The following is a 13,019-nucleotide window of genomic DNA, read 5'->3' on the forward strand; positions in this document are numbered from 1 at the left end:
TGTTCACGCAGACTGGACTGCTCTGAAAAAGATTTCCTGCACTCAGGACAGGAATATGGCTTCTCCCCCGTGTGAGATCTCTGATGTGTGACAAGTTTTCCTTTTTCTACAAAACATTTCCCACACTCAGGACAAGAATACGGCTTCTCCCCCGTGTGAGATCGTTTATGCACATTAAGATTGTATGTAGAACAAAACCTCTTACCACACTCACTACAGGAATATGGCTTCTCTCCTGTGTGAGATCTCTGATGTGTGCAAAGACTGGACTTCACTGAAAAACATTTCCCGCACTCAGGACAGGAATAAGGCTTCTCCCCAGTGTGAGATCTCTGATGTTTGCGCAGACTAGACATCTGTGAAAAACATTTGCTACACTCAGGACAGGAATATGGCTTCTCCCCCGTGTGAGATCTCTGATGTGTGACAAGTTTTCCTTTTTCTACAAAACATTTCCCACACTCAGGACAAGAATACGGCTTCTCCCCCGTGTGAGATCGTTTATGCACATTAAGATTGTATGTAGAACAAAACCTCTTACCACACTCACTACAGGAATATGGCTTCTCTCCTGTGTGAGATCTCTGATGTGTGCAAAGACTGGACTTCACTGAAAAACATTTCCCGCACTCAGGACAGGAATATGGCTTCTCCCCCGTGTGAGATCTCTGATGTTTGCGCAGACTAGACTTCTCTGAAAAACATTTCCCGCACTCAGCACAGGAATACGGCTTCTCCCCTGTGTGAGATCTTTTATGTACATCAAGATTGTACTTAGAACAGAAACCCTTCCCGCACTCAGTACAGGAGAAGCTCTTCCCTGTTGGAAGGCCGGCCCGGTCCCGCACAGTCTGAGGTTCCTCAGGATACGAGGAATCTGATGGTTCATCTACACTGGGTGGTGCCGGATGGACATTGGAGGGAGCCGGGTTTTCTCCTGGACTATACTGTGTGATGTCCTCATCTTCTACTTTCCAGTCTGGAGACAAAGTGAGACAATCCTCGGAGGTTTTCCTCATCTCCCGGCCATGGACTAAAATACAAAGACAAAGAGGATTACTAGACAGGAGCTGATTGGTTCCCCCAAACCAGGACTCCGCCCACATCAGGCAGCTTGGTCTCTGAGGAGCTTACAATTCCACCCTCAAGGGAACTAGGAAATGGCTCCTCTGATCTCCTACCAGGTCATTTCTTTATTCATGGACCTTAGTCAGAGAGTGAGGAAACAACCAGAACTGTCTTTTATAGGAGGGACAGTGATGAGGGGATTATAGGACGAGGGTCCCCACTCCCTCTATCACTCATCGCCATCTTCCCAACACAAGAAGTACTGCACTTCCTTAGTTAGTCCATGATTTAGTCATGAAGAACAGCGGGGCTGAGCCCCACCAGAGGTCAGAGAGTGAGGATGGGGGGAGAACAACCAAGATGAAGACTGGACTGATCCTGAAGACCACCATCATTGGGGTATTGACTCCTCCCTCATTATCACTTTCTGTTTAAGGGTCCAAAGTTGGAGGATGTTATCACATTATTATCACCATGTAAAAGTCTGTGCTCCAATCACATCATCCGATATAAAATGTCCAGCTGGGAGGAAATGGGTGTAACAAAAGAGAATCCATATTATGTGTATATACACCGCGTTCCAAATTATTCTGCAAATTCTATTTAAGTGTCACAAAGATGAAATATTTTGTTTTTCAGTGTAACTCATGGATGGCATTGTGTGTCAGGGCTCTTTTGATCACTGAAAACAATCTGGGACATCTGTGATAATTAGATTGGCCGGTGAGCCCAATTGAAGGAAAAACTACTAAAGGACGGCGTTCCACATTATTAAGCAGAGTACATTTTCAAGCAATATGGGGAAGAAAAAGGATCTCTCTGCTGCCGAAAAGAGTGAAATAGTTCGATGCCTTGGACGAGGGATGAAAACATTCGATATTTCAGGAAAACATAAGCGTGATCGTCGCACTATGAAGAGGCTGATTCAGAGCAGACGGGTTGGTGCAGATAAAGGCACATTGAGGAAGATTTCTGCCAGATCCATGCATCGGATCAAGAGAGCAGCTGCTAAAATCCCATTACATAGCAGCAAACAGATATTTGAAGCGAATTTAAATGTTAACCGCGCTCTAATATCCACAAAACGAATGGATCAAAAGTGCTATGTGCTTATAAATAAATAAAATGTGAGAATAAATGGTGTATCATGATTGAAATATGTGAAAACATAAATTAATATTAAACGTGGCTAATTATATGAAATCATGCATATCATATTATTCCATCACGAAATGTGAAATCCTTGTGACAAATGTGCAAATTTTCCCTCCAGTGCAAAACATGTAATTTGATATATAAAATTCAAAAGTGGATGAAAAGTGATAAATAAATATTTTTATTATTTTCTATATATAATTGTTTTATTTATCACTTTTCATCCACTTTTGAATTTTATATATCAAATTACATGTTTTGCACTGAGGGAAAATTAGCACATTTGTCACAAGGATTGCACATTTTGTGATGGAATAATATGATATGCATGATTTTATATAATTAGCCACGTTTAATATTAATTTATTTGTTTTCACATATTTCAATCATGATACACCATTTATTCTCACATTTTATTTATAAGCACATAGCACTTGTGATCCATTCGTTTTGTGGATATTAGAGCGCGGTTAACATTTAAATTAATTTCTTATAAACGCACATCAGAAGAGAGTGCGCTTATTAACCAGCGATCTAGTACTTATACCTTCATAATATACCTCAGTGGCTCGCAAGCTAACTTGTTTGAGATATTTGAAGCTGCTGGTTCCTCTGGAGTCCCACGGACATCAAGGTGGAGAGTCCTCCAGAGTCCTGCAACTGTGCATAAACCTTCTATTCGGCCACCAATAACCAATGCTCACAAGCAGAAACGGCTGCATTGGGCAGAAAAATACATGAAGACTAATTTTCAAACAGTCCTGTTCACTGATGAGTGCCGCGCAACCCTGGATGGTCCAGATGGATGGAGTAGTGGATGGTTGGTGGACGGTCACCCTGTTCCAACAAGGCTGTGATGTCAGCAAGGCGGTGGTGGAGTCGTATTTTGGGCTGGAATCATGGGAAAAGAGCTGGTCGGCCCCTTTAGGGTCCCCGAAGGTGTAAAGATGACCTCTGCAAAGTATGTGGAGTTTATGACTGACCACTTTCTTCCCTGGTACAGAAGGAAGAACTATGCTTTCCGTAATAAAATCATCTTCATGCATGACAATGCACCATCTCATGCTGCAAAGAATACCTCTGCATCAATGGCTGCTATGGGGATAAAAGGAGAGAAAGTCATGGTGTGGCCTCCATCCTCCCCTGACCTCAATCCTATTGAGAACCATTGGAGCATCCTCAAGCACAAGATCTATGAGGGTGGGAGGCAGTTTACACCCAAACAGCAGCTCTGGGAGGCTATTCTGACATCTTGCAAACAAATTCAAGCAGAAACTGTCCAAAAACTCCCAAGTTCAATGGATGCCAGACTTGTGATCTGCTATCAGATAAGGGCTCCTATGTTACAATGTAACGTGACCGCTTCAAATGTTTACAAATTTGGAACAAAAATCCTGTTATCATTAGGAGGTTTGTTCAATAAAATGTGCATTGTACTCTTATAGTTGTAATATGAGAATTCTGCCGACTGTTATTTACATCAATTATTTAGGGAAATGAGAAAAATATAGTTTGCATAATAATTTGGAACAGGGTGTATAGCAGTAGAGGGGGAGAGCAGAAGTCAGGACTATGGAATGTACAACAGAGTATATAGTGCAGGGGTCAGGAGTATGTAATGTACAACATAGAGTATATAGTGCAGGGGTCAGGAGTATGTAATGTACAACATAGAGTATATAGTGCAGGGGTCAGGAGTATGTAATGTACAACATAGAGTATATAGTGCAGGGGTCAGGAGTATGTAATGTACAACATGGAGTATATAGTGCAGGGGTCAGGAGTAGGTAATGTACAACATAGAGTATATAGTGCAGGGGTCAGGAGGATGTAATGTACAACATAGAATATATAGTGCAGGGGTCAGGAGTATGTAATGTACAACATAGAGTATATAGTGCAGAGGTCAGGAGGATGTAATGTACAACATAGAATATATAGTGCAGGGGTCAGGAGTATGTAATGTACAACATGGAGTATATAGTGCAGGGGTCAGGAGTATGTAATGTACGACAGAGTATATAGTGCAGGGGTCAGGAGTAGGTAATGTACGACAGAGTATATAGTGCAGGGGTCAGGAGTAGGTAATGTACGACATAGAGTATATAGTGCAGCGGTCAGGAGTAGGTAATGTACAACATAGAGTATATAGTGCAGGGGTCAGGAGTAGGTAATGTACAACATAGAGTATATAGTGCAGGGGTCAGGAGTATGTAATGTACAACATGGAGTATATAGTGCAGGGGTCAGGAGTAGGTAATGTACAATATAGAGTATATAGTGCAGGGGTCAGGAGGATGTAATGTACAACATAGAATATATAGTGCAGAGGTCAGGAGGATGTAATGTACAACATAGAATATATAGTGCAGGGGTCAGGAGTATGTAATGTACGACAGAGTATATAGTGCAGGGGTCAGGAGTATGTAATGTACGACAGAGTATATAGTGCAGGGATCAGGAGTAGGTAATGTACAACATAGAGTATATAGTGCAGCGGTTAGGAGTAGGTAATGTACAACATAGAGTATATAGTGCAGGGGTCAGGAGGATGTAATGTACAACATAGAGTATATAGTGCAGGGGACAGGAGTAGGTAATGTACAACATAGAGTATATAGTGCAGGGGTCAGGAGTGTGTAATGTACAACATAGAGTATATAGTGCAGGGGTCAGGAGTATGTAATGTACGACAGAGTATATAGTGCAGGGATCAGGAGTAGGTAATGTACGACAGAGTATATAGTGCAGGGGTCAGGAGTAGGTAATGTACGACATAGAGTATATAGTGCAGGGGTCAGGAGTAGGTAATGTACAACATAGAGTATATAGTGCAGGGGTCAGGAGTAGGTAATGTACGACAGAGTATATAGTGCAGGGGTCAGGAGTAGGTAATGTACAACATAGAGTATATAGTGCAGGGGTCAGGAGTAGGTAATGTACAACATAGAGTATATAGTGCAGGGGTCAGGAGGATGTAATGTACAACATAGAGTATATAGTGCAGGGGTCAGGAGTATGTAATGTACAACATAGAGGATATAGTGCAGGGGTCAGGAGTATGTAATGTACAACATGGAGTATATAGTGCAGGGGTCAGGAGTATGTAATGTACAACATAGAGTATATAGTGCAGGGGTCAGGAGTATGTAATGTACAACATAGAGTGTATAGTGCAGGGGTCAGGAGTATGTAATGTACAAGTTATATAATATAAGGTTCAGGACTCACAGTATTAGTATTCTGTAATCAGTGGAAGCCTAAATGTTTACTGTAAACAACTTGTCACAGACAACATCATGAAACAGGTTAGACTGGAGGTGAGCAAATCCTTGGACAGAGGGGTGGCGGTGGACGTGGTATACTTGGTGTCACGTTGTAGAAGTCTGCCAATTATTAATCCCCTTATTAATGCCTTGTATCACATGCCCCTCAGAGTCCCGCTCTGTATTGTTCCAATTGTCCCGTGTCACTCGGCCAAATGGCCTAATTCAATTACATTGGGCCCCCTCCCTCCCAGCCAGCTTGCTGCCAGCTCACCGCACACCTCCTTTCATCTATGTGGACATCAGCCCTGCCTCTCAGGATGTCCCTGTCACAAACCCGATTCATCCCTGGGGTCTAGTGTTCCCCCTCCACCTCTCCTCTTGCAGCTGTGAAATGAGAGGTGTGACTACCATCACTCTGTCCTGTCTCTCCATCTCTGGCAAAGAAGAGGTGGCGAGGTTCACACCTCTCCTTGTAGAAGTGCAAACCTCCCACAGGGATGGCCCGAGCTCAGGTGTCTGACGCCATCTCAGCCCTGACACCCACAGCATGGGCAGGCGGAGTTCCTGTGCTCACAGATGTCCTGGAACAAAGGTCGTGCTTATGAGAGCGTGACCCCTGCCCAGGGGGCATGCCTCATTGCCGGGCAACAAGGCACACCAGCGCTGGCCCGGCCCCAGTTGCCAAGGAGACCGGGAAGGGTCTCGTATCAGCTTAAGAGGCTGGTGCCGGGCGCATTCCATTGTGCAGTCATCAAAGGATCCCAAGCTGCGGCAGGACCTTTGAGACTAGACTCTGCAAGCCCACCCCCAGCCTCACAGAGACCCCATTTGGACAGAGGGGTGGCGGTGGATGTGGTATACTTGGACAGAGGGGTGGCTGTGGAAGTGGTATACTTGGACAGAGGGGTGGACGTGGTATACTTGGACAGAGGGGTGGCTGTGGAAGTGGTATACTTGGACAGAGGGGTGGCTGTGGAAGTGGTATACTTGGACAGAGGGGTGGCGGTGGACGTGGCATACTTGGACAGAGGGGTGGCGGTGGACGTGGCATACTTGGACAGAGGGGTGGCGGTGGACGTGGCATACTTGGACAGAGGGGTGGCGGTGGACGTGGTATACTTGGACAGAGGGGTGGCGGTGGACAAGGTTGGGGGATATGATCTCCATGTGTAATACATAAGGGGGGGATATGATCTCCATGTATAATACATAAGGGGGGGTATGATCTCCATGTATAATACATAAGGGGGGGTATGATCACCATGTATAATATATAAGGGGGGGATATGATCACCATGTATAATATATAAGGGGGGGATATGATCACCATGTATAATATATAAGGGGGGGATATGATCACCATGTATAATACATAAGGGGGGGATATGATCTCCATGTATAATACATAAGGGGGGGATATGATCTCCATGTATAATACATAAGGGGGGGATATGATCTCCATGTATAATACATAAGGGGGGATATGATCTCCATGTATAATACATAAGGGGGGATATGATCTCCATGTATAATACATAAGGGGGGATATGATCTCCATGTATAATACATAAGGGGGGGATATGATCTCCATGTATAATACATAAGGGGGGGATATGATCTCCATGTATAATACATAAGGGGGGATATGATCTCCATGTATAATACATAAGGGGGGATATGATCTCCATGTATAATACATAAGGGGGGATATGATCTCCATGTATAATACATAAGGGGGGGATATGATCTCCATGTATAATACATAAGGGGGGGTTGCTGTAGGAAAGTCCTGGATTCTTTCTTGGATACACAGAATATAACTGGATATAACATTTATAGGGAAAGTTGATCCAGGGAATATCTGATTGCCTCTCGGGGGGGTCAGGAAGGAATTGTTTCCCCTGCAGGAGCAGATTGGATCGTGCTTTGCTGGGTTTTTGCCTTCTGGTGGATTGGCTGTGGGTGTCGGATTATAACTTTTATTTTTAATGGTTTAACTAGATGGACTGTCTTTTTTCAGCCAGACTAACTATGTAACTATGTAGGTCCCACACCGCTGCCTCCCATCTCCTGAGACTGCACTCAGTGACTTGGGTCTTAGACACTACAGACATATCCCTCCACCCGGCACAGCCAGCAGATAACAGAGAAGGTCCCCTGGAAGAGTCAGGCACAAGGCAGGAGACCCCAGTCACATGTCCTGGGTGCCTACATTTTGCTTCCAGCTGAACCCCAGAACCTCCATAAATCCAGTCTAGATACATAAATTGTGTCTGCAGCACAGAGAAGGAAGATTATCCGAGAGAAATCCAGGAATACAGGACGGGGAACACAGCTCAGGAAAGTGACCAGGGGATTACAGGCTGATATCACCCAGTCCCTGCCCTACTCTGGACCAATCAGTGAGCAGTATGGGTGGAGGAATGGATTTAGTGTTCATGACCCACCTGTGCTGATCTCTGTAGGAGTGTCCTCCTCTATAAATGTCCCCGTTATTCCATCCTCCTCCATAGACTGCTGATCATCCCTCACATACGCCTCTTCTTCTGCTTTCACCTCAAATTCTATATCGATTGGATCTCCACTCTAAATCAAGGAAATGAGAGAGAAGGTCACCTGTAAAATGTAATGTCACATAAAATATCCACACATTGTCTCTATGAGTCCATGTTCTAGATGCTCCATCCCGCCAACCTTGTAATAGTGAGGGATGGTGTGACCTTCCTGTGTGGAATCCCGGGAATACAGAGGACGGGGACATCTCTCTGGGGGGTTCCTGGTATTAGGTGGCTCCATCATATCCTTGTGTCCTTCTGAAAACTCCTCCATCACTCCATACTCCTCATCCTCCTCTTTATACTCTTCTTTAACATCATTATTATCATCCCCGAGGATTCCACTCTGAAAGATATAATAAAACATTCATTGTAACAAACATGCTGTGTATAAATCACAACTACCAATAATTGTCCTCATCTACCTGATGATGGTGAGGGATGGTGTGACCTTCCTGTGTGGAATCCCGGGAATACAGAGGACGGGGACATCTCTCTGGTGGGTTCCCATGACTGGATCCATCTGTAGGAAACACACACACTGACTGAATCCATTGTTTCTATGTGTTTATCAGATGATGGGGGATCTAGGTGGATCCTCCGTACTGCTCTCTCCTTTACAATAAAGTCTCCTCTTACCCGATGATGTGAGGGGTGGCTGATTGTCCATCATGACGTCCTTGTAGAGGTCCTTGTGTCCTTCTAAATATTGATGTGTATCATCATCTGCTGGGGATAAAAGACGTCACAGTGACTATGAAGGAAGAGGACGGACATGACGGGGGGTCACTGGGTGTAAAAAGAACATAACATCTTATTACCTCCTCTGTTGCCATGTCCACCAACGTCTCCAATCTCATTCAACCACATGGCAAAGCCTGCCTTTATTCAAAATGAGTTCCTGTCTGTTCCTGTCTTCACTTCCTGTTTGTTCTTGACATCACTTCCTGTCTGTACCTGACATCACTTCCTGTCTGTATTCCATAAAGAAGTCCTGTCTGGGTAGTAGATATGAGATCACCATCTTGTGGATTTCAGTGGAACTGCAGCCCCGAGAAATGTACCTTAATAACAATTCCTGCATTGTATCTACCTTATAGAGATACCAGGGAAGAGCCAAAATAACTAAAAAAAGTAAGAAACAATAAACCTAACTCTTATGCAACCAACTGTTTAAAAAAGATATTTTACTACAGATAGAAAAGTCTTAAAGACACAGAACACAAGATAAAAACAAAGGAATACATAATAAAACAGAGACCTCCAAAATCAGACTATCCAGAATGTCTCGTCCTTCCTATCAGAGACCGAGACAGACTACCCAGATTGTCCCATCCTTCCTATCAGAGACCGAGAGAGACTACCCAGAATGTCCCGTCCTTCCTATCAGAGACCGAGAGAGACAGACTACCCAGAATGTCCCGTCCTTCATATCAGAGACAGAGACAGACTACCCAGAATGTCCCGTCCTTCATATCAGAGACAGACTACCCAGAATGTCCCGTCCTTCCTATCAGAGAGAGAGACAGACTACCCAGAATGTCCCGTCCTTCATATCAGAGAGAGACAGACTACCCATAATGTCCCGTCCGTCCTATCAGAGAGAGAGGCTACCCAGAAAGCCCCGTCCTTCCTATCAGAGACCGAGACAGACTACCCAGAAAGTCCCAACCTTCATATCAGAGAGAGACAGACTACCCAGAATGTCCCATCCTTCATATCAGAGAGAGACAGACTACCCAGAAAGTCCCAACCTTCATATCAGAGAGAGACAGACTACCCAGAATGTCCCGTCCTTCATATCAGAGAGAGACAGACTACCCAGAATGTCCCGTCCTTCATATCAGAGAGAGAGAGACTACCCAGAATGTCCCGTCCTTCATATCAGAGAGAGACAGACTACCCAGAATGTCCCGTCCTTCATATCAGAGAGAGACAGACTACCCAGAATGTCCCGTCCTTCATATCAGAGAGAGAGAGACTACCCAGAATAAACAAACAAACAAGAGAAAACTGTGCTCAAATCCTAGTGCATGCATTTATCCATCAGGTGCTAAAGGGGTGTAACCACATATTAACACTAGAAATTCTGAGGCCCCTCTGCACTCTGGTATATACCCTTCAAGCAGACTCTGCAATAAATAGGGATTTGTTTTCACACATATTGCAATACATGCTTAAGCTGCCAACTGCGTCAAAGTGATCCCTCTATGGCCAGTCCTACTCTGCTCTGCCTACGCAAATGCTACTGTGGACACAATGCCAACATAGGGGAAAAGACTCAATGGGGGAGAGCTAAAAGGTTGCATAGTCTGCTTGAAAGGGTATATAGCAGTGTGCAGAGGGTTTTTCAGAATTTCTGGTGTTAATATGTGGTTACACCCCTCTAGCACCTGATGGATAAATGCATGCACTAGCATTGTATTGTTGGGTCAGTAGCCAGACCTGAACCTTGTAGCTCTCCCCATTGTGTCTTTTCACCTATGTTGGCATTGTGTCCACAGTAGCATTTACATAGGCAGAGCAGAGTAGGACTGGCCATAGAGGGATCACTTTGGCAGCTTAAGCCTGTATTGCAATATGTGTGAACTAAATATCCCTATTTATTGCATAGTCTGCTTGAAAAGGTATATACCAGTGTGCAGAGGGGCCTTCAGAATTTCTAGACTACCCAGAATGTCCCATCCTTCATATCAGAGAGAGACAGCCTACCCAGAATGTCCCGTCCTTCATATCAGAGAGAGACAGCCTACCCAGAATGTCCCGTCCTTCATATCAGAGAGAGAGAGACTACCCAGAATGTCCCGTCCTTCATATCAGAGAGAGACAGACTACCCAGAATGTCCCGTCCTTCATATCAGAGAGAGACAGACTACCCAGAATGTCCCGTCCTTCATATCAGAGAGAGAGAGACTACCCAGAATAAACAAACAAACAAGAGAAAACTGTGCTCAAATCCTAGTGCATGCATTTATCCATCAGGTGCTAAAGGGGTGTAACCACATATTAACACTAGAAATTCTGAGGCCCCTCTGCACTCTGGTATATACCCTTCAAGCAGACTCTGCAATAAATAGGGATTTGTTTTCACACATATTGCAATACATGCTTAAGCTGCCAACTGCGTCAAAGTGATCCCTCTATGGCCAGTCCTACTCTGCTCTGCCTACGCAAATGCTACTGTGGACACAATGCCAACATAGGGGAAAAGACTCAATGGGGGAGAGCTAAAAGGTTGCATAGTCTGCTTGAAAGGGTATATAGCAGTGTGCAGAGGGTTTTTCAGAATTTCTGGTGTTAATATGTGGTTACACCCCTCTAGCACCTGATGGATAAATGTATGCACTAGCATTGTATTGTTGGGTCAGTAGCCAGACCTGAACCTTGTAGCTCTCCCCATTGTGTCTTTTCACCTATGTTGGCATTGTGTCCACAGTAGCATTTACATAGGCAGAGCAGAGTAGGACTGGCCATAGAGGGATCACTTTGGCAGCTTAAGCCTGTATTGCAATATGTGTGAACTAAATATCCCTATTTATTGCATAGTCTGCTTGAAAAGGTATATACCAGTGTGCAGAGGGGCCTTCAGAATTTCTAGACTACCCAGAATGTCCCATCCTTCATATCAGAGAGAGACAGCCTACCCAGAATGTCCCGTCCTTCATATCAGAGAGAGACAGCCTACCCAGAATGTCCCGTCCTTCATATCAGAGAGAGACAGACTACCCAGAATGTCCAATCCTTCTTATGAGAGAGAGACAGACTACCCAGACTGTAACATCCTTCATATCAGAGACCGTGACAGACAACCCGGAGTGTCCCATCCTTCATATCAGAGATAGACAGACTACCCAGAATGTTCCATCCTTCAAATCAGAGAGACAGACTACCCAGAATGTCCCGTCCTTCATATCAGAGAGAGACAGACTACCCAAAATGTCCCATCCTTCTTATGAGAGAGAGACAGACTACCCAGACTGTAACATCCTTCATATCAGAGACCGTGACAGACTACCCGGAGTGTCCCATCCTTCATATCAGAGATAGACAGACTACCCAGAATGTCCCAACCTTCATAACAGAGAGAGACAGACTACCCAGAATGTCCCATCCTTCAAATCAGAGAGAGAGACAGACTACCTAAAATGTCCCGTCCTTCATATCAGAGAGAGAGACAGACTACCCAGAATGTCCCTGTCACAGCTGTTTCCCCCTCTCAGCACCCCTGCTCTTTTCCTGCTTTCCCTGCCATCCATCGTCCTTCCTCTCAGGCCCCCCCTGCTGTCCCTGCTGTCTCTGCCATCCCTCGTCCTTCCCCTCACGAGATCTGCTGAGACATGGAAAGGGAAATGGGTGCTAATAGGCTGCAGGAAATCTGCTTAGACATAGAAAGGGAAATGGGTGCTAATAGGTTACAAGAGATCTGCTGAGACATAGAAAGGGAAATGGGCACTAATAGGCTGCAGGAGATCTGCTGAGACATAGAAAGGGAAATGTGCGCTAATAGGATGCAGGAGATCTGCTGAGACATAGAGAGGGAAATGGGTGCTAATAGGCTGCAGGAGATCCGCTGAGAAAATGAAAAATGAAAGGTGTATGAAATGGATGAATGTGCAGACACTCCCAGAAGATGTCGTCATTATGAGTGGATTGATATATATTTTTGCATTGTCCCCCCCAGAAGGATCAGGTTTGGCGGGATCGCTCTCATTAGCTATACATTTGTATTTTGTGTTCTGTGTTTGTAAGACTTTTCTATATGTAATAAGAGATGTTTGTTGAACAGTTGGTTACATAAGAGTTACATTTATTTCTTCTTCCTTTATTCAGTTGTAGCACCTCCTTGGGTGATGCTTGGCTAGATATATAGGTTCAGCTCCCACCTGGTGACACCTCCGATATACCCAGAACACTCCGACACTGAGAATATTTTATATGGGTTTTTTTGAAGAAACAAACCCTGAAAAAGAAC

General features: G+C 44.5%; 1 protein-coding gene across 1 annotated transcript in view; it reads right to left on the reverse strand.

The window, feature by feature from the left end:
• The window catches only part of LOC149441613 (uncharacterized), a 235,497-nt gene that overhangs the window by 2,266 nt on the left and 220,212 nt on the right, over window positions 1-13,019 (reverse strand). The window contains 1 exon segment of the mRNA XM_089657113.1: window positions 1-757. Coding sequence (XP_089513239.1) covers window positions 1-757 — 757 coding nt within the window.

The sequence above is a fragment of the Staurois parvus genome, unplaced genomic scaffold, assembly GCF_062004578.1.
Source record: "Staurois parvus isolate SC_StPar_1 unplaced genomic scaffold, SC_StPar_1.0 ptg000965l, whole genome shotgun sequence".
Classification (NCBI taxonomy): domain Eukaryota; kingdom Metazoa; phylum Chordata; class Amphibia; order Anura; family Ranidae; genus Staurois; species Staurois parvus.